Source organism: Falco naumanni, chromosome 14 (genome assembly GCF_017639655.2).
Source record: "Falco naumanni isolate bFalNau1 chromosome 14, bFalNau1.pat, whole genome shotgun sequence".
NCBI classification, from domain to species: domain Eukaryota; kingdom Metazoa; phylum Chordata; class Aves; order Falconiformes; family Falconidae; genus Falco; species Falco naumanni.
Window position 1 is genome coordinate 3,645,533 of NC_054067.1, and position 27,015 is coordinate 3,672,547.

Sequence of the window (27,015 nt, forward strand, 5' to 3'; positions counted from 1 at the left end):
AGGTCAGTAAGCTTGTATGCAAAACCAGGATACTGCGTGCTCTTCATTTCTAGGTTCTGCTGCTGACTTATAGTCTATAATTTTTGGCTAGTTACAGAACCGCCTTGAGCTGCTGTTAACTTGAGTGTAAAACTACTGCATTAATCTACACTTTATTGGAGTCTGAGAAAGCTTAAATCAGTGTTATTAAGCACTATGTTCTGGAGTAAAAAGGTCTATTAAGTATAACATTTTATTGATTTTCTGCAGAGCAGCAGTGGAATATTAAGTTGTATTAAAATGTTCTCGTCCCTCCCATTTCAAACAAGTTGAAATCTTGAGTAATCAAGGAGTAAAAATATCTTTCTACTCCACATGCACTGGTGGGAAGGCCTTTGACTGGATTACTCACTATTTATTGTAACTTTCATTATATTGCCCAAACTTTTATTATACTGCCCCAAAAATACTTGTTTGGGGAAAATCCTCTAGGGCAGCAACATTCATGCTGTGAGATTAGATGCCTGCTGACTTTATGAAGAAAAGAAAAGGGTACCATGTCTGGGATTAATAGTGTTTACAGATTTTTCTTTCTCTGCTATTCACATTGCAGTCTCTGGATTGCCCCAAGGAACAAGAGTGTGAAAAGAGAAAATTTTGAAGAAACACATGATAAGACCTTTTTGGAATGAAGGTGCACTGTAAGAATGGCTCATATTGTTCAGATCAAAGCCCAGCAAGCCTAGTATCCTGTCTGTGCCGAAACTTAGAGCAGATTCCTAGGGAACACTATCAGAATGGGGCCAACAAACAGCGGTACTTTCCCAGAATACTTTCCGCTTCCAAGAAGGACTTCCTGAGCCAAAAGTGATGTCTTTTGTCTTTAATATCCCTCAGTGGACTTTTCTTCCATGAAGCTGTAGAGTAGCTCTTTGAACTCACATAAGGGAGCCTGTGTTTTTCATTGTGGTGCTTCTCTAGACTTTGGCTCTGACTGTTGGGAAAAGTTGCCTTCTTCCTGCTATTTTTGTATTTCAGGGTTTATGACCGTCACAGCTAAAAAAGCAGTGCCCTAGATTTGCCACAGAAGGCCAGCTAATTGTGATTGTTAGTCTTTTCCTTAACAGAAAATTATGTCCATGGGTGTCCAGTATCCTATATATTAGAACAAAGCTAGGCCTGGGCATGTTTTATTCATTTTTTAAAAATTAATATTTTAGTTCGGTTTTATTCTGCTGGAACTGTGGATTAATCTTGCTAAGACAGTTACCAGGCATCTCAGCATGGTAGTTTTTATTGCTTATTGTGAGTCAGGATAGCAGCTTGGTTTGCAGGATGAACGATGGAGGAGGACTGAAGGGCAGAGACAGGGAATGGGGCAGGAGCTCTCAGGTCACACTGGGCCAAGATGACTGAGGTGGATGTCCAGACTGCTGGAATAAACCTGGCTGCAGTGTGGAGAGAGCACAAGGCCATGTCTAGTGTGTGCTTTGATCCTGTTCATTATTTTATTGTTACAGGGCTGGAATAGGGTCCTGCAAGTTTTGATTCAGTTTCTACTTACTCTCATAAATACGCTGCCAGCAATTTTCAGTATTGCACCGCAAAGTGTTCCTAACTTGTGGACCAGCTCTAAATGCTATCTTTGCTGCAGTTACCTTGGTAGTGTCTCAGGTCACTTAAACATTCTCTATTGTGAACCCAGATGCCCTTTCTAGCCCATTGCTGCTCTCAGTCATTTGCAACAGATAATTACCTCAGTTTCCCCATCATTACCCTGGGGTTGCTGAGGACAAAAAGAACAAATATACCTAGCAGGAAAGCAGAGATGGGAAAGCCTTGTAGCATCCCAAGTGTCGAGTCCAGAGCAGGAGCCTGAGGGACACTGACAGCAGCCGTCTGGACATGTTCTTCCTTGCCTGGTGTTTCTGCGTGCGGCCGTGTGTACAAAGCCAGAGGTTCACGCGCTTGTTCTCATTATTTAACTTACGTTGAATTGTGTTCCTTTGTTTCAGCTCAAAAAGAAGCAGGTCTATGTTGAGAAGGTGGAGAAGATGCAGCAGGCCTTGGTTCAGCTGCAGGCAGCGTGTGAGAAGCGGGAACAGCTGGAACACAGGCTGCGGACCCGGCTGGAGAGGGAACTGGAATCTCTCCGGATGCAGCAGGTACCTGCCGTTTCCCTCTGCCATGCCAGGTTTGTGTAGGGTTGTACGCTATACCCTACACACACATAAAGGAAGGGCAGTGGTTTTTTCCATTTTGTAAAATTAACAGATTTTTATTTTGGTAGCTAGAATCATGGATTTGCTGGCTGTTGTATTGGTTTTACTTGATTTAATTCTTCCATTCCAACCAGAAAATTTAGGTAACAGAGCAAGAGAGGATCCATCGCACGATGAGATTCAGACATAGCCATGTAGCTAGATGGTGTTCTATCTTTAAGTAAACTGGTTATATTGATTTTTAAATTATTTTTTAAATATCGTTCATAATTTGAGATTTTATAAAAAAATCATTAACAACCAGCCTGAAAAGAGGCCCTTCAGAGAGCTTTTGCATTTGAAAAAAACAAACAAAACCAAAATGGCAAAACCTTTCTATAAATGCTGTTGACAGAAACAGATGGGACCCTCATGTAGAGTATGTTCATATGATTGTAACGTGAGTTAATTTCAGTAAGAAGAATGAATGAGAAGTAGATTGTGCAGTGGTGGCATGAATTAGATGTGAAGTTTTAGTTTTAGTTCAACCTATGTCAAACATAGGTGGACTGCCAGGTTTGTAAATTTTACTGGAAATAGGATTCTATGTTCTAAATAGCATTTAGTTTCAGATCATGTTTATCCCCCAACTCTCACATCTGCATAGGAATGGATATTTAAATCTTGTATTTTTGTATTGGTTTTAGTAGGAGTTACAGTAATTGGATAAACTTCTCAGTGTTACCATTGGAAGATGAATGTGTGCTCTGAACCCTACAATTTTTGACACTGAGCCTGAGTCAACACAGAAAACAGCTTTCTTGTCATGGTTAAGAATTCTGAGCTGAACATAAAATAACTTGTCTGCCCAATTTCTTTTCTTTTAAACTATTTTTTTTAAAATTTTTAAGTCAAATATCCTGCCAGTCCCAGATGAGACTTCCATATAAAACTAGGTATTTTATCTGTTGAAGTATTAGCTCAGCAAATCTCCACTCTTTCTTGTTTGGAAGGGAGCACTGCCTGTCTTCCAAGTCTTGCTTTAGAACTGAATTATTTTTAATCCCTGGCTAATTAATCCACAGGTATACACTGGATCATATTGATTTAATAACCAAATCCTTCAAAAATATTTTGGATGTGTTTTTTTAAAAGGTGTGATAACTCTTGTATGCTAGTTAGTGTTTTGCTGGAACGATGTTGGAAGTGAATCTGTGTTACGTCAGGCATTATGGATGGGCTGTAGCCATCAGACCTGAATAGCATGATAGAGCTCTCAGGTGCACATGTGGGGCTTTGCACATGGAAAAAAGGCCTTAGAAGGAGCATTTTCCATCTCAGATATTTGCTTGTTAGTATTGACCAGCTCTGGAATGGCACCAGGAGGCACTCTAGTATGGATGCTGTGAGTTAAGCTGTCTTTCTTAGGAGCGGTGCTTGGTGTTTTATGACTTTTGAGCTTCAGCATTTGGAAAATAGGAGCCTTTCATGCAGTATATGAGCTTGTTTACTGGTTTTGACAGAGGGAGGCTAAACTGCCCCTGCAGATGATTCAGATTAAGCTCTAACAGAGACTGTTACCCTCCCCTGGTCTGCCCTGCATGGCAGAGGCCACTGCGTTTCACTCTGGGGGGGGTTCTTACATCAAGCCAGTGCTGCTGTGGACCAGCCTCTGTGTTTCAGACAAAAGGCAAACCAACCCCAAATCTTACAGATGCATCCTGATACCTCTTTTTTTTTTTTTTTTTTTTTTTCCCCCTTGCTTTTGGAAATCAGCGTCAGGGTACATCTCAGGCTGCCAACGTCTCGGAGTACAACGCCACAGCGCTTATGGAACTCCTGCGTGAGAAAGAAGAAAGGATTCTTGCTCTGGAAGCTGACATGACCAAGTGGGAACAGAAATACCTGGAAGAGAGTGTGATGAGACAGTTTGCTTTGGATGCAGCTGCAACTGTGGCTGCTCAGAGGTAAAGGAGACTTTTCATAGTACTGGGATTATTTTTCCAGTTGAATGTCATATTTCTCACCAACGCATGTTGTCATACCACCCTCCCATGATACCTCGCCTTGTGGTCTGAATGGCTTCTCAGACTTCTGCAGGCAAGCAGGGCTTGGCTGCTTTTCCTGGGAGCTGTGCAGTTGCCAATAATTAGAAACTTTTTTCCAGGCGAAGATTCCTCCACATCCAGGAGCCATTTTCCAGATTAGAATTGTTCTGAACCATTCCTAGAAGCTGTTGATTCAAAAATAGGTGTATGAGAAGGGTTTTGGTATTTTTTATTTGTTTAAACAGGGATCAGTCCTTGCTGAAGTCATGTGAGGTGGGGTAAGCTGGGTGATTCACATCATTCACCCTGAATGGCTTCTTGTTCTCCAGAATGTTTTTGCAAATTACTTTGTGGTATTGTCTTCAACATGGTTACTAACCAGAAACATCTACTAGGAAATTCTGCTCAAAACATTCTGCTGCGTATGGAGAGCACTGCTTGTGGGGGTGGGAAGAGGAGGGTGTCTGAAATTTGGTAACAAGCTCACATTCCAGGATAACTGTACAGAAACACTTATTATGGCTGTAAACAGGCCCAAGTGCTTCAGCTAGTTGGTAAACAAGAGCTGTTATTAGAATGCAATGCTTTAGCATTAGGTATTGCTTACATGTAATTTCATTGCTCACTACTTTCTGGTTCTTGATGGCAGATTTTATTTTAGATTGTTTCATGAGCCAGATTCAAACAGGAATGTTATCACAACTGGTTTCCTAGCTTGTAAGATCATACTAGAATTACAGGGGTAAAGTTGCAGATGTGCTGTGTTAGCATTTAAAGACTTTATCTTATCTTGCTCCAGAAGCAGGCTGTTATTTTAGGGTATTGATGCTTCTTGTGCACAGTTTTCTGCCTCCCCAGAGATTCTCTAAAGGCTCATGTTGTTGCTTCTCCTTAGGGGCCATGTTATATTTTCAGCATGCGCTGATAAGTGAGGGTCTGGTCTATTGTTCATTATGGAATGAGAAGAGCTGTGTTAGGCCTGTTCAAGTTTTGCTAAATGAACAAGAGTGCCTTCCAGTCAGGAAAGAGCCAACCTCTGTTTTTCCATTTCCTTCTAGCTGCTTCTCCCCTAAAAGATGATATTCCATTAGTGTCCATACTCCTGCAGGTTTATATGCAGTTGGCACCTCTAGTATCTCCTTCAAGAATACAGGCTGTGAAGGATTCCACTAATTTCAGTGGCAACCTCATCTACAACGTGCACAAATTTCTTTCCCTTTTGTTTGGTAGTGGAAAATAGCATCCCTTTGGAAGTTAAGGTTGCAGGAAGGATGCTTTAGAGCACAGGAGGGAGTCTGGGGCAGGTTAGGTTTCTGTGATGAATGACCTTCTTATGCCCTTCACATTGGTGCTTTGCTGTTCCTGATCTGAACTTTTGCTGAGTTATAAGTACATTTACCCAGACAGTTCTTACTACAATGAACTGGAGCTCTCGGTAACTCAAGTTTTTTTGTGTGCGTTTGGTTTTTTTTGTAATGTTGTTAATGCATAGCTATGCCAGTAACATGCTCTTAATGTTATGAGTCATACAGTGATACAGAGCGTAGCACAGGGACTTTGTTCTGACTGAACAGCGACAAGTAGAATGAAATACTCATCATGTTTTGTTAATGGACTGAACAACTATCACAGTGTTAACATCAGGCACCATATGGAATCAGTCTGAAAGTGTTTTCAGCCCACTCCAAGTTTTTGGGACCAAGCTGCTTAGGATTGCTTAAGGAGCTTCCATGCCTAGTTCCCTTTGATACTCCGATTCCCTCTATGATACTGTTGGAAGGGGAAGGGAAAGAGAGCTTTATACCCACAGCGAAGTTTGTGCTGTTTCAATTGAAGAAAAATGCCTAGTGTTCTATGCCATCCTTCCCTCTCCCCATGTCCTTGGATTTGCCTTGTCGATCAGTTTACAGTAGTACAGTGAATCAGTTAGATCATAGGCTGGCCCGAGATGGACAGTAGATTGACTGTTGTTGTAATGACTTGCATATTTTTGTAATCCTGCTTTCATTAGGGCTGGGAGTTGGATTTTTGGAAGACACTGAGCCAACCTAAACTCAAAAAAAGTGGATATTCTTGCTCGTTGCTTTTGAGCAATAATTTTATGCTGCTAGGAGTAAAGCAGCAAACATAGCTGGTCCTTCATCTGCTCTACTGCTTGTTCTCAGGGACACGACAGTGATCAGTCACTCGCCTAACCCTAGCTATGACACCTCGCTGGAAGCTCGTATTCAGAAGGAGGAGGAAGAGATCCTGCTTGCCAACAGAAGGTGTCTCGACATGGAGGGAAGGTAAAATGCAGTTTGGTCCTATCTGGCTTCTTTAGGACAGAGACTTTAAATTAATTGTCTGGGTAGACACCTCAGAACCAGAAATTCTTGTGTCTTCACCCATAGCAATGATGTAGGATGCCAGACGCTCATTTGGCCAAGGGAGTATCTACATAGCAATCCAAAACCTGTCTTGATACTGAGGGCTAATGCAAAAAAGTCTTCTCTTAGACTTTTTGCATCTGGCTTGTTCCTCTTCTCTCTTCAGGGCATCCTCATCAGACCCCAGGCTCCAGCCAGCTCTTTCCATTCTCACAGAACTGTTTTCCCTAGGGTTAGGTCCGTTGCAGACTCCCACAGCATGTTAATCCTTTCTGTTGGTCTCATGTCCTGCCCAGTACTCTCAGCTTTGTCTCCAAGCCCCTTCCATGGCTGTTTAGAGCAGCTTCCAGTAGCCAAAGGTGGATGGGTATCTCAGAGCCGTTTACTCATGCATGTATACATGCGTGATCTGCTCCCCTGGGCCAGTGAGCAGCCAGTATTCAGGGCAATAAGCTCCAACTGGCATCTTGTCTGCCTCCACAAATGCCTAAGGGAGTCCTAGTCACAGCCGTGGGGGCACTGAGGCCTCAGTCCAAGGAGACAGGAGTACAGGTACATTGTTCTTCTTTGTGCTTCTCAAGGATTAAGACTCTGCATGCCCAGATCATCGAGAAGGATGCCATGATCAAAGTCCTGCAGCAGCGCTCCCGGAAGGAGCCTGGTAAGACCGACCAGCTCTCCTCAATGAGACCCGCCAAGTCGCTGATGTCCATTTCGAACGCCGGCTCAGGCTTGCTGTCCCACTCATCAACGCTGAGCAGCACTCCCATCCTGGAGGAGAAGAGGGAGGACAAGAGCTGGAAAGGCAGCCTAGGTAATTTTTAAATAAGGGTGGCAGTTCAGATGTGCGAGTCAGTGCTTAGAGGGGAGGCAGGAGCAGCGGGAGGCAGGTGTGTTGGACAGACAGATGAGCTGGCCTCGTGTGCAGTGAAGCTGGCTGCAAGCGGGACGAGATGTCTTTGGAACAACTGCTTCTTTTAATCGCTTTTGGGAAATAGTGATTTCTGCTGTCCAGGCTCTGTCATTAAAATACATAAGCCTTTATTCCCAGTACAGTACCTGACTTTAGGGATATTTGAGGTTCAGTTTTCACAGTTCCCAAGCACTTGCTTTCAGCTGGGTTGTTACAGCTGTCTGAAGGTGTAAAGTCTCCTTGAACAGGAACAGAGATACTAATCAGGATTGCTGTCTTGTAGTGTTGTGCCTGCACTAACACGGCTGCTCTCTGGAATGGCTTAACACCATTGTTCAGAGAAAATGAGTTGTAACAAATCAAATCTTAGATTATTTTTTTTTTATTTCAGGGGAAAAGTTTGGTCCAAAGGCCCTCCCTGTGAGACAAGACCCTGAAATGTAAATAAGAATCTGTTGCAGCTGATGTCAGAGTGTGCAGATTTACCCTGCCGTAGACAGGCCACTACTTAGAGACAGGGAAGTAAGGTGTCAGTGCCCACTTGTGTATCTTTGCATGCAGCAACATGAGGATGCTGCTATTCTTCAGGTACTTTAGCACCTGGTGGTGAAAGGTGCTATAGAAAGGTAAATGAGTGTTGTCTGCTGAAGGACAGGGCACTCTCCAGATCCTAGGGCAAGTAGTACAGAGGGATGCAGAACTGATACCAGTTAGTTTTCTGGGATTGTGAAATTTTCTTCCCTTTTTCCACAAAGGTGTTCTGCTGGGAACAGAATATCGCTCCGAATCCATTCCCTCCACCCCCTCTCCTGTCCTTCCTTCCACACCATTGCTGTCAGCCCACTCGAAAACAGGCAGCAGAGACTGCAGCACCCAGACTGACCGGGGCAGCGAACAAAGCAAAGCTGCACCTTCCACTGCAGCTCCCACACCAGGACGACTCCCCAGTACCAACCTGGCCTACAGCGCAGACAAAACAGGTAACAAAGCTCAGTTGCCCTCCCCTGCCACCGACTCGTAATCAGTTCTGCTCTGTGGGACGGGCCCTGCCATCCCTTTCTCCATTCAGGAAAACTGGGTTTAGTTTTTGTGAGGACAGATGGATTTCAGAGGCCAGCTTGACGATATTCTGAGGGATCTCAAATGCTCTGATGGAAAAATAGCCTTAAGAGTGGTAGCGTAAACATGGACACACTGGGTAGAGTGGTATAGGGAGATTTGAGAATTGGAGCAGGTATATGGAAACCCCAGGACAGTCTCTGAGTCAGTGTCTACCCTGAAGTAAATTGCGAGTAGGGTGTGGGGTTTAAACAGGGTATGAAAATGGGCTGTAGGAAGTGGCCGTTGCCTTTTAGTGGGTATTCAAAGCCAAGTGGACTCAGTTAAGGGAGAGGAAGAAGAAGGAAAGGTAACCGTCATGATGAAGCTGGCTCGTTATTGTACTGTTCCAGTCACAGCACCAACTTCAGCATTGGCACAAGTAGATCCAGTTGACAGTGACTGTCACAGAGCTGAATTTGCTTCCCACAGAGCTCCGAGCTGGCAAGAGCTGCTCATTTTCCAGCCCACTCTGCCAGATCAATGCAGATTACACAACCTTGCCTCTTCTACTTACAGACACATTACAATTATGTTGTTCTTTATGGAAGAGTGAATTTGGCTGGTCTGCTGTGCATCTTGCTCATGCTATGCTATTTAATGGGTATGGAGGGAGATGGGGCAACAGGTTTTGTGGTGAAAGTCTGCTCTGACTCCATTGGTTTAAATGCAGTCGCTCCAGTTTTATATGCCATTGTGTATCAGTGGAAGATACCCAAAGAGAATTTGGTAAAATATCTTTATTTGTCTGGCTATATACATGAAGAACTGAAGTGTTTTAAATGAAGTAAGGAGTTGTTAGCTGTCTTTTGACTAGTGATAGAAGATTACTTTTAAAATGTTAACGTCATATTTCTAACCTCATTGAAGTTACAGCTTTGGTTGTCTTCTCTTGTTTTTCCTCATCACGTAGATGGGCCACTCTTCCACTCCAGCACTCTTGAAAGAAAAGCCCCTGTTCAGACCATGGGGCAGGACCTCCCAGATGGAGAGATGGTAGAATACCTCATCTGAAAGGCTGTGCCGGGATCTGAGCTGGGATACAGTAGCAAGAAATTTTTAAAAGACATTTTTATTGGGAAAAAAATTTGTAGTACCTGAGTAATAAAAGAACACTCAGCTATTTGTTCTTGTATATTATGTCTCAAAAGTATGGACAGGTTAATTTATAATTTGTTCTAAATTATAAAAAACCCGTAACATTTGTTATTTGAAAGTTTCCCCCTTTATTTTTTAAATACTGGATCTGGTAACATCTGGAGAAAAGCCAAGAACTTAGGTGCACTACATCTGATATTTCATTTCAGTTTTTTTAAAGTCTTTTAAACAGAAGTACCTGCTCTTACAGCTGTTGGTTAAATGTCTAGCTTGAATGCAGTAAGGCGAGCATAATGGCCTTATAATGATCAGAACCGGGGATGTAGTTGTGAGCATCGCTTACTGGTTTTAGAATACAGGTGTTCAGAGAATCTTTTATAAACTTGAGCTGTGATCAAGGGAGATTTCTCTTTATACTTTCTCTTTACACTCGGTGTAAGAGCTCAGAATAGGTGTTTCACATTCATAGGCTGGAAAGATTTCTGTTTTCATTGTGGTAATGTTCTTTTTTTTTTTTTTTTTTTTTTTAATATTTCCCAAATTGTGTTATTTCTTTATTAAAGAAAATGACTCCGGTGATTAATGTCGCATTTCACATTTTTAGTTTCATTGAAAGATTTGCCACACTTTTATACTTAAGTACTTTTCAATAATTTATATGGTGGATAGTAAATAATATATTGCATTCATGTTTTACGTAAATTAAAAAATGAGCGTTTACAGGCTCAGTCCTGATCTGTTAGATCAGATTTCTGCTGTTGTAATTCCATTGCCTTTAGTGGAACTACTCCAAATTTACCATAGTGCAAGTGGCAAGCCCTGTTGCTCTTCAGCATTAGCAGCTTAATCTGCTGCATCTGTGGAGATGTTCCTCCATAGCAGTTTTTTCTGTATTTCAAATGCCCTTCTACTTTATATGTCCCTCCTTCTTGGAGATACTGGATTCTTTTTCATATAGCAAAGGCAGAGAGGTAGAGCTTTAAAGAGAAGCTCTGTGTAAAGTTCCAGATGGCGAATTCTCTCCTTCCAAAATATTTTTTTTTCTTCACCTAATTGGAGAGAGCAGCTTAAAGACAGCCCCAAAGGCATTACAGAAGAAAGTTACACATTTAAGTAATCAGATTCACTTTCAGATTTTTGGGAAGTAGCACAGATGCAGCAATGCTTTGGTTGCAGGTGCTGTAAGGGGAGGTATTAAAACCAATAGAAGTAAATGAATATTTTTTGTTACCATCTTAGCATTTTATTGAAACACTTCAATATTAATTTCTCTTAAAACCTACTTCTTTTTTTTACTTGAATGTTAAAATATTTAATTAGCCAGTGGTCACACATTGGGAACCTGGCTAGTCTCAGCTTTCTGTGCATCATTAGGGTAGCCAGGTTTTCATTTCAGATTGTTTCACCCCAGAAATAAGAAAAATCACTAATTAATCATTGTACAGTTAGTGAATGTCCTCAATTTTTGCTTGGTTGACACTACTGATATGGTGTCCAATTGAAATGGCCTTACCTGAATTTGACAGTGGAGGGTTGGGAGTTGAAAGGATGTGCCTTCTGTCTGCCGTGCCGGTGACTTAGCAGGGCCTGAAGATCAGCCAGGAGTTGCATTTTGTTTGTCTTCTGGTGATAATCGCTTAAAAACCAAGGAAAACCCTTCCCATCATTTCTAACAGATTTGCTGTTTGTTAGTGGTCTTCAGGCTATATTCCTAGACCCACAGGACTTAGAGGTGGCAAAATGCACAGGGTAAGATGTGAACCGATTCCAGATAGCCTGGCTCTACCAGTGACTGCTCTAACAGGCAGCACAAACTCCCTTCCATCACCGCTGCTCGAGACGCTTCAGAGCTGCATTTAAAAGCTTTGACTGTCTCTGCCATATGGGACAACATCTTTCTGGACAGTGCGGTAGGCCTTCCCTAAGAGTGTCTTCATAATCCGTCTGAATTAGTTCTCCACCCTTTTCTAGACAAACTATTCACAGCCTCTTCCTTCTTGTCCCTGAGAATGTCTTACATTTATTTCTCTTGGCTTAATTCCATCCCATTATATGAAGTAATGCCCACTCTGGATGATTGAAGTGATTTCTCTTCCTCCTCCCCGGCTGCTGTAAATGCAGGAGAAGCTTTTCTCATTAGTTCAAGGTGTCCATCTTTCTGCCGTTTCAGCATAATTTTCTATATTGTATTTTGTGGTTTGGGCTTAGAGTGAACAATAAGGGAGATCAAATGCTGTTGAGTGGCTGTGTGAGAGAGGGGGAGAGACACATGAGTGCTTTTATGTTCTTTTAAAGTCAGGAAAAAATTATGCTCCATCTTTATAAGTACTTCACAGCAGTAAGAAAGAAGTTTTGCAACTGTAGGGCTCTAGATAAACAGTTCCAACTCACTTGATTCACATTAATTCTAAAATGTCTAGGAAAATTTGGATCCTTTACAGATAACATCTGTTGTAGAAAACTGATTTTCCCCAGTCGATATTGGCTGTTCAGCTGGACTAGGTAAAAATAATTTGTTTATCCTCCTTGCAGCTCGTTGTTTTCAAATTAAATGCCACTGTAATCTATTTTTACCAAGAAAAAAAGGTCATAATAGCTTTCTGTGAATAAAACACAGATTATGGATGGCAACTGTCTCCTCCGAAAATGGAAGCCGGGTGGTCTCTGACGGTCCAAACCATGAGGACTGCAGGAGCCTTAGCAGTTCTGTGCTTGTGGAAGTAAATGTGGAAGATGACGGTGCAGTTCTGCATTGCTTAGGTCAGGTTCTTTGCCCTCTTTTGTAGTTTTGATTTCTTCCTAAAGCAAAACCCCCAAAACTTTTGACATGGAAGTTTGAGGTCCTTTTCCTGCGCTGACAAACTAGGAGCCATCAGGAATGTATTCTTTCCCTCAAGCTTCCTCAGAGCCACCCTGATGTGAATGTGAAAGAGCTGCTTGCTTTGAGGAAGATGTGTACTATAGTCTTCAGTCTCTCTGTACAGATTTTTATTTTGTTTTTAAAACAGGAACTGCTTTAAAGAGACAAACTGCACACCTAGTTCCTTTTCCTTCTGTAGAGCTTATTTCTAGTAGAAAGTGACTTTTAACACAATGATTGCAATGACCTTCTTTGCAAACCAAAATTTTAGACTAAGAGTTTTTCTTAAACTCGGGTATTAGAAGCAGAATTGTAGCTTTTATAAAGAAAGCCACATATTCTCCTTTGTAGAGCAAAACAAGAAAATCAAGTTTAGTTATTTTTCCTCTTTCCTTTCACTGCTTACAGAATGGCCAAACTCCCGAGTCCTTCCCTTGGGTGGTTCTGTTGGGATTTGATGGCTCAGGGAACTGCCTGAGATCTAAGAGGCTTTTGTTCCCACCTGGCCCGGTGTCATTATTAACTTCAAACAGCTCCTACCTGGCCACTCTTGTGGGGTCTAGAGCAGCAATTTTCTCCTGTCTGTGGTCTGAGGACTCGTGGGGCTCTGTTGGTCGCTCCTCGGGAGTCTGCGAAGGGTGGCTGAGGGCAGCAGTACCATCAGCAGGCTGGAATCCTTGCTGTGTGGTCTGGGCCTCGGCGGGCAACTTTGGTTTTGAGGCTGCCCGGGCGAGGGGACTCGCAGAGCGTTAGGTCATACCATTTCCAAGGACCCCTCCTGCTCCAGGAGCCCACAGCGATGCCCAGCACGTGAGCCATGTAACAGCCGCGTCCCGTGGGCCGTGACGCCCGTACAGTGAATCCTGACAGCCGTGGCGGGACGAAGGGCTTTTTCCATTGGCAACAGAAACTGGGTGCAGTCAGGGCAAGCAAAACCCGGGCGGTGATTTGACTTTCCCTCCCTCCGAGGAATGGCACAGGTTAGCCCGGGATTCACTGTGCTTCACGCCACGGCTGATGGTTTTGCTCCGTGCCGGGGTGGGGGGCTATGGGGAGGGGGGGATGTCTCTTTTCATGTATTTGTATAGGAACTCTTTTTTTAAAAGCTAGCGGTTTTATGTCTAGAAAGTAAAAAGACATTGTAAAATGTTATTGTACTGTATTTATGAAGAAAATACATTTCTTTTCAAAAAGATCTTATTCTAAGTTGGTTTTAGAGTCTGACTTTCAACATCATCTCTTAGGCTTTCAGAAGCATTGAAACCCATCTGGTTTGCATCGTGCCGTCCCAGCTGTAGCATTAGGGCTGTGCCAAACTATTCAGTTTTAAGAAAAAAGTGGCCACCTGCCCTCCTAACTCGAGCAGAACCTGTGTTGCTCCAAGTTCTGAACTATTTGAACACTTGCTTTTGTTCAGCGGTGTGGGCTCTGCTCGGGATCAGCAATGGAGACGCTGAAATAACCTGGGAGCAGTCTGGAGCAACGTCCCAAGTCCCTGGAGCAAAGTCCCAAACCTGGCCTCCAGGGAGAGCCGGGAAGTAGCTGCCCTTTTGCTACAACTGTGGAGCAGGGTTCATCCCCGAGAGAGGTGTCACTCAGGTCTCCTGCCATTTAGGTCCCTTCCAGGAGGAGCTTGGCGGGGCAAATGGCTTCAAGCCAGTTTCTCTTCCAGCGGGTTTGTGGTCTAGAAGGCGAGAAGTGAGTGACTGGTTAGCTGCTTCTCTTTAGGATCCAAAATATCAAAGCAGAAATTAAAATACTGAAAGTTTGCCGTTTCACAACCTTAGAAAATGTGTCAAGAGAATGATCTTTCCTATATAAATCTATATTGAAGTCAATTGTGGGTTATTTTTTCCCTCCTTATTTAAACCATCAAGTTTATTTTGTAATTTGTGACTGAGCTGTTTTGTAATTCAGCTGTTGAAACAGCCCTAAAGTCTTTGAAGATTCTGGCAGCTTTAATTCTAGGAAAGAAAACAAAAAAGTAAGTGTAAATATGCACCAAGATCTTGTAAATGTTCTATGGTTATGTTTGTAGTTAGCTATAAAAATATTTTGTGTGTTTTTAAAGAACAGATCCTGTGTTTTCAGGTTTTTTCCACCAATTTGCTTGTTTTGCAGTAAATTTTCTTAGTATGAAAGCCTTATTAATTACAAAGCGAAACGAATCTTTACCTTATCTAGTCCTTGCTGCTGCTTGGCCTTCATCTTTTAAGATTTCAACCCTGAAGTGGAGATTTTGCAGGATAAAAAAATTGTCATTCAGTCTTTTCCTTTCAGCTTCACTTTTTATTTTCCCCTCTGCTGAGTCTGGCAGCTGCACCGAGCGCTGCACGCTTTCAACCTTGGGAATAATCAGATGAACATCACTCGCTTACCGTGACTGAGCTGCAGTGACGGTGCCCATCGTCTCGCCTGTGATGCCTGCACTGTTTTTCAGATGTCTAAGGGTGCCAGCACCTGGGTGTAACCTGCAGTCACGGGAGTGTTTTCTACAGCACAGTCTTCAACAGACCAACGTGCTTTTTGTTCATGTATTTTTGGAGCGGTTTGTTGCCTCCAGTTTATCTTTCCTCCCTCGTCATGCTGCTGGAGGGAAGGAGCAGGGATTATTTGGAAGCTGGTGGAAAGTGGTCAGCCTTAATGCGTTCCCACTGTTGGCTTTTGAATTTGACCTTAACGTAGTTGTCGCCTCCCCTGATCGCCAACGCTGTAATAAATACCAGTTTGACAAACCCAGGGGCCAGTGGGCAGTTGAGCACCTACATCCCCTGTGCTTTTGGGCCTTCTGATGTTGTTTCTGTAAATCTCTCTGGCATGCCAGAGTAGAAACAAGAAAAAAACCAAACCAAACAAAACAAAAACAAAAAAAAAAAAAAAAAAAAAAAAAAAAAAAAAGCTACAGAAGCTTGCTAATAGGAGCGGTGCAGCAATGCCTTGGGTTTTCATGGCCCCTTCCCTTTCCTGGAAGCACGTTGAGCAGCCCCGGTGGACGTAACCCCCTGGCCAAGGCTGTCCCGGGGGGCTGGACCCAGCCCTGCTGTGTTGGATGCATCTGTTGGATGCCTGCACGGTAAAGACGCCTTCAGTCCCATCATCTGCTGCTCAGCGTGGCAAGGTTTGGGGCTTAAAACGGGAGAAAAAAAATGAAAAGGTTTTTTGGGGTGGGTGGGTTGGTTGGTTGGTTGGGTTTTTCTTTTTTCCCTCCTCTCAACTGGCTCAGCTTTTAAATGAAAAAGCCCCTTTGTGCCAAATCCTTCCCAAGTGCAAGTTAGGTAGCGGTCGGTTGTTCCCCCACCAGTCCCGTTGCTCCCGGAGGTGCTGGAAGGGAACTGGAAGGTAACAGGTTGCGCTGGGAATGCAGCACAGTCCCAAGCATTGCACCACCAGTTGCATTATTTTATTTATTATAAAGCATTACCTAACATTGCTTTTAAATAGCTATGAAAAGCAAAATTCCGTAACAACAGAGGACCTTTCCAGAGATGGTTCTCTGCTTCCCCTTCCTGCTTCCCTAGACCAACAAAAGTTGAGCATTTTCTATATTCTGGAACATTTCTCTGAATTTTCGAAGAAAGCGTAATACAAAATGACAGCAAAAGACTGGCCTCGTAAAGGTGCCTTTAAAATGATATTTACATATAGCAACACGTTTGAATGAGATAATCTTCACTTTGTGTTTTGGAGGTAAACTTCAGAGAAAAATGACATTGATCCCTTGCCAAGAGGGGTACTAACCTTTTAAATATAAGACCTTATGTATATATACACACACACAAATCGATATATTATATGAAAGCTGGTAATTTTGAGAACCTCATTGCACAAGAGGAAATTTACTTTTCATCCCTAGTCCTTTTTTAAATGATCGGTTTCGGAATGTCAGTATTTCTCTGCCTTCTGGTTTCCGTTGCTGCGTTTGAGAACTAAAAAAATAATAATAATAATAATAATAAAAAAATATGTAAGGCAGAAACCCTCCTGCCTGCAGCATTTCTGTGCTTTGTCTCAGCGTTCTGGGGGGTGTCCTGGCTGCTTCTCCCTCGCTGATGGGCCGAAGCACAGGGGGACGGGACGGGGGTTTGCCTCCTGCTGAAGGGGCACGCGGAGACCGGGCTGTTGTGGCTGTTCACCCGCTGAGCTTCATCCTCGCTGGGCTGCGGTGCGCGGAGCAAGGCACTCAGCACGCGCAGCCTTTCTCCTCAGTAGGTTTCGGTGTTAAGATGCTCACCTAGGCTGCTTTTTTGCTCTGCTTCAGGCCTCCCGCAGCATCCTTGCAAGCGCCCAGCGCAGACTGGGCCTGGCCTCCTTCCATTTGCTTCTCGTTTTGAAAGGCATATAGCATTCAGATCACGAGAGCTAGCATCAATTTTTGTTAAATTCCCGTTTTCGGAGGTTGGCAGGAAGATGCCACATGCTGGGGCTGCCCGGGGCCGAGCCAGAGCCCTGCCAGCCGGCAGTGATGCTACACAGCAGCCACCCCAAAGGCACCCGGCCCTTGCCTCACCTCCAAACACCCTGGGCTCTTCTGTTCCCTTTGCTTGGAAGGGTTTGGGTTTTCTGTGAGCATCCCTCAGGGGGAGGCTGTTCCCTGTTTGGGAAGAGGAACATTTTTGCCTGTTTCCCTGCTTGCACAAGCTCCCAGCATGAGTCCCGGCAGCTCCTGAGCTGCGTTTCTGCTCGCTGCCTGTCCAGCCGTCCCAGCCCTGCTGCTGTCTGCAGCAGAAGCAAGAAGAAACCACAAGTGTTTTCTTCCCGGAGCCAGCCAGCATCAAAGGGGCAACCTCTGGCGAGAGCTGCACCAGCACTGCGGCTGGCACCCTGCGTGCTCGGGGAACGCATCCCTCCAGCCCCTCCTGCTCTGGGAAAGCCCGTGGAAATGTGGTAGGTCAATCAATTGGGTTTTTTCCAGATAAACTTTCATCTTCATTCAACTCATTCCCATCCTTTGCCTTCCCCACACAAAGCTGAGAGCGGTCCAGACCCTTTTACAATCCTTGAGAGCTCTCCTAGAGGGAAATACCCTTTTGATTCAGCTCCGTGATTAAATCCTGAGTTGGTGGAAAGACCCCAGTGCCGAGCAAGCGCGAGGGAGCTGCTGCTTTCCCACCTGCAGCCACGCATCCCGGGGCAGCTGCTGGGGCTCTGGGGGGTTTCATCAAGCAGTGAAACAGGCTTCCACCAGCAGTCCCCTACAGCGCAGCGTTAGGGTTCGCACGGGCTTTGGTGTTTTTTAAAAGCTGAATGTCATTTCTGGAGCAGGGGCTGGGGGGAAGAAGTTTCTGCCCCGCTGCCCATCCCGCCTCCCCAGCCAGGCAAGTCCCACGCCGGGACAGCCCAGAGGGCACCAGAGGCTTGGGAAAAGGGAAACCAGAAGGATTGGGAATTGCCTAATTAGAAACAGTTTTCTCCTTTAACGTTCTGCAATTACTTTGAGGTCAGTGGAATTATTAGTAGTATTAATCACTGAATTTCCAGCGAACTAAAGTGAATAGTACCATAATTGGGGCATACCCTGCAGCAGTAATTGCTAAGTGCCAGCAGGCAACTAATTAAGTCTTCCAGCCTTGCTCTTTAGGCAGATCTTGTTTCTTCTAAGTCTGCATCATGGATAACTCGGCTGCAGAGGGTTAAAAGTTGGGGTGAGTGCACGGGCAGCCACTTGCAGGGGCTCTGCCCACCTTGCCAGCCCTGCCGCTGGCATCGCAGCCCTTGGGTGGGCATCCCAAGGTGGGCAAGGAAAGGCACTTTCTGCAGGAGGTCCTCCAGCTGGAGCCCGGCCAAGGTGACGATGTTTTGCTCCCGAACAGGCTGGGAGAAAGCCTTCCCGTCCAGGTTTGTTGCTTAATGATGTTACTGCTCTACCTGCAGGGAGTGAAAAGGGATCGAGACAATGCAGGATTGCCGTGCTCTAGCGAGGAGGGTAAAAGGCACCTTTCAGTGATAAGGAGTGAAGCGTGGGGGGGTGCAGGGAGCTGAGTGAGAGATCTCCTGGTCCTTCGTTTGAAGGAGGAGTTCCTTGGGGATCTGATAACCCTCAGCAAGTCTCTTAGCGGTGGAGGGGAGCTTTAGCTGCAGCCCCGTACCGTCACCCCCCAGATGCTGCAGCCCTGCCTGCCATGGCACTGGGATTGGAGATCTCTCGAGGGGCTTCAGAGCCAAGAACCAGAAGAAAAGACAAAGGAGAATAGAAGCAAACAGGTGTATTCGCTAGTCCCACTCTGACGCTGGTGACGCGGTGGGCTCAAGGTAAGGGTGGAGGGTGTGCAGGACAGATGAACGGCTGGCAGCAGCAGGAGCTCAGGAAGGCACACCACCATTTCAAGACCCTCCAGGGTAGCTTGTCTGATTCTAATCTACTCAATCACACCTGAGACACCCCCTTCTGCTATAGCCTGCTTCACAGACCCCCAAACACTGCCCCCTCGCACCGTGCCTGCCCCCAAGCACCCACCCCTCCTGCCGCATGCCCAAACCCCCGGCTCCGGGGCCAGTTTATAAGCCCACGGTGCCACCCTCTCACCAGCGGCAGGGAATCAGCCCTTCCCGGCAGGTCCATCCCTTGCTGCCCTTGGAGGAGGGATCCTGTCGCCGCTGACCCTGCAGCCCTGCTCCAGCAGCGTCGCCCAGCCCTGGGCTCTCCCCAGACACCGCGGGCTCTCGCTGGCCAAGGCAAACAGCATCTGCCTTCGCTCCGTGGTAGAAACTTCCACACGTTGATGCCAAAGTGTTTCCAGAAATTTGAGAACACAGGAAAATCTTTGCATTCTAACTCTAGAAGGAAATAATAATTGCAACATAATTGCGTTAGTGCCAACTGCAAATTACCCGCGAGTGGAAAATGAGGAGGTTAAAAGCTGACTAAATAAACAATGCAAATTAAAGACACAACAGCCGGCAGAGCTGTGCCTTACAAACAAAACTCAGGTTTAACCTGGAGAGGGAAAACAGTTTTAGGTCACTTGTGCAGATGCTGTGTGTGGTGTCAGCTCTCCCCCACGTACAGCCCCTAACGACCGCTGCTGGGTGACACCCTGCGGTTGCAAACCTGAAATCCAAATTTAGCCCACCCCACAGCCTACCAAGATCACAAACCCCAAATTTCTGGTTTATTCGAAATGCCCTGTGTGGTGAGGATGAGCAGCTGTGCCGTGCCGCCTCTGCTCCTGCGCGCCCTTGGGTCATTTAACCCTCTCTCTGCTGCTGCTGCTGCTGCCGCGCCTGCAGGGAAGGCACCGCAGGGCTGGGGGAGGGCGGCACTTCACAGAGGGGCCGAGCAAATCGGGCTTGAACCGGCTGCGCTTCACGTGTAGGGGAAGGCTTCGACGCTGACATATGTGTTCTTTATGATTATAACCCAGGGTTCCGCTGCTGCCTGAGCAAGGTGCTGCCGTGCTCCTCGCGGCACCGGCACCCAGTGCTGCTCAGCCCCCCACCCTCCTTCGCGGGACAGGGGTGCCACGGGCATTAGCCAGCTTTCAGGCATCACACCAGTCAAAAGGCATGTTTCCCAGTGTGCAGCCTGTCAGGGAGACCAGCCTGAGCTGGGACAGATCACCCCGAAGCCCCCCGGCCACGGTGCTGTGGCGGCTGTGCTGGAGGCATCGGTGGAGATGCCCAGCTGTGCCTGTGGTGCCCTTTTCTCTTTTTTTTTTTTTTTTTTTTTGATGTGAAGGAAGGGAGGAATGAAGCCATATGTTTGGGGAGGTTGGGGATGGATTCCAGGAAAGTTTTGTTCCGGGTTAATGTTAAACATTTCACTGGCACTTTGTCTCCATGTGTGTGTATGTGCGCGCATTGTGGGTCTTTGTTTCAAGTGGGCCGCCATAGTTACCTCACAGCGCTGAAAGTAAATAAACCTCCAACAAAGCATTTGAGCAGCTTTCATGGCTAAATTCACCCTCCCATCTCTTCCCCCCCCCCCCCCCCTTTGCATAAGGGCCATTGGGGAAAGAAAGCAATGTTTATCTTTGAAGCGCAGAGCTGTGCTGAAATTCTCGGTATTGTTTTAATTATGGTGGGGTTTAAGCTGAATCCCAGACTTTCCTGGAGAGCTGAAGTTCCTCTTGTAAAATTCCCTGAGGCCTCTAAGGTAGGGCCCGTCCAGGAGCGATGTCCCTGGAAGGACGCGTTGTGTGTCGGCCGGGCTGCAGCCCCGGTTGGTGTGTTTGAACCATCTGGGGGGGAGGGGAGGGCGGCGCAGCCGGGGGGCACCTGCCCAGTGCCTTTTGCAGGGAAAATTCCCTCCTTGGTTCCCTTCCTCATTTTCATAGAAAAGCGTCGTTTAGAAGGAAGTCTCCAGCCTGGTGAGAGATGACATAACAAGTGGCCCCGCTTCCCAAGCACTGGGCTTCTGGCTAATTCTGAGCATCGTCACCAGGGGCCATCTGACCCGTTACTATTTATCTCCTACTTGGGTATTCTCTGGCTTCACACCATATCTGCTCCTCCTCTGAACCTCTACCTACCCTTTCCTCCAGCCTTGCTCACTTCTTAAAAATGCCAAAGTTTCCAATTTCTCAGGTTTCTGTTTTGGGTTTCCTCTGCAAGCCATGGGCTCCTCTCCTGCCCCTGCTTTCTCCCGGCACCTCTGCTTCTCCCACCCAGTGATGGGCCCCCACATCCCTCCGGACAGAGGCGGCAGCGACATGAACCTTATCTCAACTTGTAAGCATTCCTGCTTGGCTGGGTGAGCACCTCCAAAGCAAGTGCTTCGCTGCTGTGATGTGGAGCGTCTGCTGGAGCTGGCATTCGGGATTTAGGAAAGCAGCATTTATTCCAAAGAGGTTTTGGCCTTGCAAGGGCATTTCCACCTGCAGCTCAGCACACCTGCTAATGACCTACTGCAAGAAACATAAAGGACCGACTGCTGGCTTTCCTAGACACTGGTGCTGTAAAAAATGAGTATTTCATCCCTCATAAACATGCTGAGTGAGAGGCGTGTCTCATGTATCACCTAAATAGTGCTGTGAGTGTCCGCTCTGTGCTGGGCTGGATTCTGGCACCAGTGATGGATGGTGCTCTGATAAACAGATCGATAAGAAAATGCAGCCTGGGGGGCTGGAGGTGCGACAAAGCAACTGTGGTTTCCGAAATTTGCTGAGACCCTTATTAAATTCATTTATGCTTCTGAAAACAATTGATGCCTTGTTGGCTTACACATAGCTGCGAAATATGGTCTGAAGAAGGCACGAAACGCAGCGCCGCCCCAGGAGAACAGCCTGTGGCTCTGTTGGAAAACCAAGAAGCAGGGAAATATAAAATGTAATTAGCTTTAAAAAAATAATAATCAAAGCAACCCACACCCTTCTGCCACCGAGCACATCAAAACCTGAGGCCGGGAGGCAAGCCAGGCTCCAGGAGGGCAGGCGTGGGTTTGTCCTGGTATCACAAAAGTAACTTTCCAAGCGATGTGATACTGAAACGGTGCGTGTTTGGGGCTGGTGTCTTTGCAGCCTGATCTTATTTGGAACATCTTTGTGCTTGGCCATCTCAGGAAGTGGAGCCCACAAACCATCCCCGGGCAGAGACGTTAAGCTACGCCGGCTGTGCAAGGCTTGGAAACAAGCCCCAAAGCATCCCTGCTACAGGGACACAGGCTGTGGCCATGGCACCCAGGGCTGAGACTGGTTTGTCCCGTCTCTCTGCAGCCTCTCGGGCCAAATCCAGCCCTGATCTGTCTTCCCTTTCCCCGGCTGCCAGCGCAGCCCCCTCGCCCTGGTGCAGCCGGCGTGGTGCTGGGCTGGAGCACACGGCTGGGGTGGGCGTCGTGGGGCACCATGGCCACCCCAGCCCTGGTGGGAGCCGCTCCCTGTCACCCTGCCCGGGTGCTGCCAGCTCGGGCTGTGCTTGCGGGGCTGAGGCCACTGGTTTCTCAGAAGCCTCTAGATGGCAATGGCTTCCAGCACTGCTGAGGCATCTTTTCCCCAGCTGCCAGCAACGCAGCTCACTGGGAAAACCGTGCTTTGTAGAGCCACCGGCTTTATTACCAGCATCACTTGCTTTTGCATCCTGCCTGGGAAGAAATGATGCTTTGAGCCTGATGTTATTTTTCAGCATCCTTTTAGTGTTGCTGCCTGCCAGTTCGCTATGCAGGAGGGACCTGGCTCCCGGCACGCTGCTTTGGGAGCAAGGGGCAGGAGAGCACGTCCCATGCCTGCCAGCAGCCCCGGAACCAGCAGGGGCCCAGCGTACCTAGAGAAAAAAATATTTAAATCACCTAATTTATTCCTAGCTGGCTAAAAAAGCCTTTTCCCTTCGCATCTGAATTTAAAAGCCTGTTTAAGTGCAGAAAGCGGCCACATAAGGAAGGTCTCACAGGTGGGTGCTGAGGTGGGCTGGGTTTGGGGAACTCCCAGTTTGGCCACCCTGGCCAGGAGCTGCTCACCAGGCGCTCGGTGCTGGGCAGGGGCCAGCTGGGTCCTGTGCAATGGGTGAGACCGGAGCAGCTCCAAGCCAGCAAACAGCGAATACCGGCCTCCCTCGGGGCTGGGCAGAGCATTTATCACGGCACAGCTTTGTCAGAGCAGCGACACAACCAGAGTGCTGCCACGCACGCACGGCACCGCAGCACCCCTGGCAGTGCCCGGCGATGGGCGCAGTAAATTGTATTTGTTGTGTTAAGAAAGGAGAGTGCTTCCAGCCCAGGGGACTGCTCACAGCAGCTGCCATGCAGATAATATGGCAAATATTGCCAGTTTTCTCTGATAAAATATAATAATCACAGCTTATTTCAGCCTCAGTGATGGGAGATAGGGCAAAGCAAGAGTCACCTTCCAGCTTTGTTTCCACATGCTCACACCTGTACACAGGCACTCTTTTTACTCTCTAATTTCCATCTCTACTTTCTGCAGGTCACTGAGCTGCTGCAGGAGCTGGCAGCAATACAGTGGGTTTTCACATGAGGACCCTCGATTTGCTGTAACTACTGCATCCTACCTCCAGCTAAGGACAAGGTTTAGCTCATCCCGCAGCCCCGGCTCATCCCGCAGCCCCGGCTCATCCCACAGCCCCAGCTCATCCTGCAGCCCCAGCTCATCCCGCAGCCCCGGCTCATCCCACAGCCCCCGTTTGTCCCGCTATGCTGCCTTGTCCCGCTGCCCTGGCTCATCCCACTGTCCCCACTTCTTCCTCTGCCCTGACTTGTCCCGCTGCCCTGGCTCATCCCGCAGCCCCTGCTTGTCCCACTGCCCCGGCTCGTCCCACTGCCCACCCTCTGCCTTCAGTTTCCCAGGTAATGACTTTTCTGCAAATATGGGTTCAGATTTTTCCAGGAGGGTGCCTGGGCTCTCTCTGCCCCCAGGTACACCCACTCTTTTCACCCCCATGAGAAGCTGGCGGGTGAAGGCGCAGCCCGTGAGTCAGGGTGGGAAGCAGGGGAGCCCCACAGAGCAGCCCCGTGCCCGTCACCCAGCCCAGCTGGGGCAGTCACCAGTTCCCCCCATAAATGGGGCTGCTTCTTCGCCCCAGGTCAGAAGCAGGGTGACCTGCTGGCATGCTGGGCACCAAAGAGCTTTCCCAGCATCTTGGGAGGACTGGTTTTCCCTGGTGAGACGTTTGCCAGGGCTGGAAGTTTACATGGCATCAAGGACAAAGAGCTGCAGAAGGGAGCAAGTAGAAAATTAGGAACTGTTACAGAAAATGACAAATCACTAATAATAAATAATGCAGTAAGAGGTAATTAATTATCTCTATTTATGCTGTGCTGCCTGGTTATTGATTTAGATGTGTTTTCAGCCTAGGCAGCCCTGACTCCTCATCTGTGTTTTTCCACCCTCCCGCTGTTAAATCCCACTGCGCTGCAGGTCTGTGCAGGACTCGCAGCCTCCTGGGCCAGGGACTAGTCCTGCATTTCCCCAGCACAGACCATCCTGCACCAGTGCCGGGCACTTCTGTGTCTTTCAGCACAGATGTGGCCACGTGTGTTCAGGTCAGCTTGCAGGGACAGAAAGATAACCCACGGCTGATCCCGATCCCGGGGGGTAGCAGCACGGACGTGGTCGATCCCCCCTTGCCGGTGCAGTGATGTCAGAGACGCCAGATGCCTCTGTTGCTGCCTGATTGAACGGCGCCTAATGAGGTCACTTCCATAAAAGAGGCAATTATGTCCTGGGAGCCATTTGCTAACGTAATTACTCTGCTTTTCTGCCTGATTTTAGGGACTGGCTGAGAGCAAGGCTTGTGTGGAAAGCAGAGCAAGGAAGGCCCGTTCCAGCACTCATGCTGCAGCACCTCAGTCCATCCGGAAGCTTTTCGGTTTCTCCTTCCCAGAAATGGGTCAGCTCAACTCCGGCTGTTCCGACCGGCAGCCTCTGCACCAAGAGCTGACTTTCCCCAGCAGCTGCTGGTTTGGGCTGGGGTGGTGGGGGTGGGGGTCCCCGCCAGGGATGGGCTCAGCTGTCCCCAGGTGCATGGGATGCAGGGATGCGGAGCATCCTCACCTGCAGTACCCACGCAGCTCGGCCGCTGCCGCACTGGCAGGGGCAGGACTTAGGGCAGCCAAATGATTCACTGTGCAGATGTGCTAACACATGTTCATCTCCGACTGCAGCTGCTGCTGTGTCCTGGGCAGGTTTTTCATCCTACTTCCCCACAGAAGTGATAGAAAGGCCGTTCCAGGGACACACCATGTGCAATGTCATTTGTAAGTGTAAAAGATGGGTTTTAATGACTTGTATCTCGTATCTTGGAGGCAATGGAGCCTGGAGGGGTTTCTTCACTTCTTTTTTCTTAGAAAATCAACTTAGTACAGATGGCACTCTGAGCATTTTTACTAAAATGAATAGGAAAGGGCTGTGCCCCTGGAGGCCGTCCTGCTCCTTTGCCCAAACCCGACGGGTGAAACACAACCACGAGCATCTGCCAGGGCAGACCAGCCATCGAAACAACAGCTCCAGCCATTCCTGCTCGAGCACAGCTTTAATTAAAAAATAAACTGTCAGACACCATAAAAAATTAAAACTTAAATGCCTTTAACATCCATCTGCAAGTCTTGTGTGCAAGCCTGATGAGTCAGAGTGGCTGCCGCTCCCCGCCTGTCCTCGAAAGGCTCCATGTCCCCACGCGGGAGCCTGGGTCCCACTGCTGGCACCCATGCTGTCTCCCTGCGGGGTGGCGTGCAGGGAGCATGCCCACCTCCTGATGCTGCTGGCAGCAAGAAGCAAGGGAGCCTGAGCCCCTCCTGCAAGCTCCCAGCGGTGCTTTAAGTGCTTTCATTTCATTTTACAAGGATTTTTCCACTCCCCTGTGGACGAGGCAGATGTCACCCAGGTGACAATGCAGAAAAGCCAGTGCAAGGGGAGCTGCCACCATGCTGGCGAGCAAATGGGACAACAGGTAATGGATGCCAGGACTGGCCCTCTTCTGTTTTGGGGGTCACAGTGATGGGCACAGCCAGTGATCCCACAGGGGAACTTCTCATCTACCTTATCTTGCTCTTAGTGCTTTAATCCTTTCCCCACGTGAGTCACTGGGGCAGTTTATCACTGCTCTGCAAGGGGGAGGATTTAGGAAATTATAGTGCTGCTTCCCTGCCAGGCCACCACTAAGTTATTTCATCTCTTCTGAAAAATCATCCTGGTGTCTGTTGTGGAGGGAAACTCCCCAGGCTCTGCCTGGAGCCTCGGTCTCTCCTTTTACAGAGTTTTTTTGCATTCATGTGCTTTTTGCTATTTTTGCTCCTGACGAGGGCAGGTGTGCCTGTCCAGCACACTGGGGTTGGTAAAGCTTGCTCGACTCCCAAGTGCCTGCTGCTCTTCTGTGATTATTCCTGTTAATTACTTCCTTTGTAGCAGAAACCAGATGCAAAGCCACCAGCTCTGAGTGCTGCTTGGCTTTTGCCCTTGCATCTGCAGCCACTGGCGTTCGAGACTCCTCTTGGAGCAGCCGTTGGTAGGCAGGATGAACAGCAGCATTGCAAGGCACTTTGCCGCCGGTGCTCTGAGCCATGGCCACATTCCCACTGCCCTCACCCACCGATGCCCTGAAGCCTCCCACACAGCCGCTTCCAAAACGTTATTCCAATATATTTCCCTTCCCGGTGATTTTCTGGATATTTGGATGCGTGGGGATGTGTTGGTCAGAGCAGAGGATGCAGGAGCGGAGGCCATGGCTGGGTACCAAACTCCATTGCATCTGCCCCAAGGATCTGCCCCGAGGTGGGGTGCTCTGTCCCCAGGGTGCCCTGGGACACAGGCCCAACGCCTGCGGTTCCTGGCCACTCATTGCACGCGCTGCACACACCTGGGTGAGGAGGGGGTTTGCAGTGGGGGGGGTGCAGCAGGTACGTGGTTGAAGCGGAGGGGCTGCGGGGGGAGCAATCACTCCGGGGTCAGAGCAGTCTCGGTGTGGCTGAGAAAACAGGGCCATGAAAACCCAAACTTTACAAGTTTCCTCTCCCTCTGGACCGATTCACCGAGTGTTTATCGACCAGCAGGTGTGACAGGCTGTC

General features: G+C 47.5%; 1 protein-coding gene across 4 annotated transcripts in view; it reads left to right on the forward strand.

The window, feature by feature from the left end:
• AMOT (angiomotin) overlaps positions 1-10,448 on the forward strand; it is a 61,225-nt gene extending 50,777 nt beyond the window's left edge. For all 4 annotated transcript variants that reach the window (XM_040614491.1, XM_040614492.1, XM_040614490.1 and 1 more), the window contains 6 exons: positions 1,995-2,144; positions 3,957-4,147; positions 6,394-6,516; positions 7,179-7,411; positions 8,266-8,490; positions 9,522-10,448. In XM_040614491.1, the coding sequence (XP_040470425.1) occupies positions 1,995-2,144; positions 3,957-4,147; positions 6,394-6,516; positions 7,179-7,411; positions 8,266-8,490; positions 9,522-9,622 (1,023 nt within the window). In that variant the 3' untranslated portion in view covers positions 9,623-10,448. The remainder of the gene's footprint in view (positions 1-1,994; positions 2,145-3,956; positions 4,148-6,393; positions 6,517-7,178; positions 7,412-8,265; positions 8,491-9,521) is intronic.
• Positions 10,449-27,015: the final 16,567 nt, after the last annotated feature.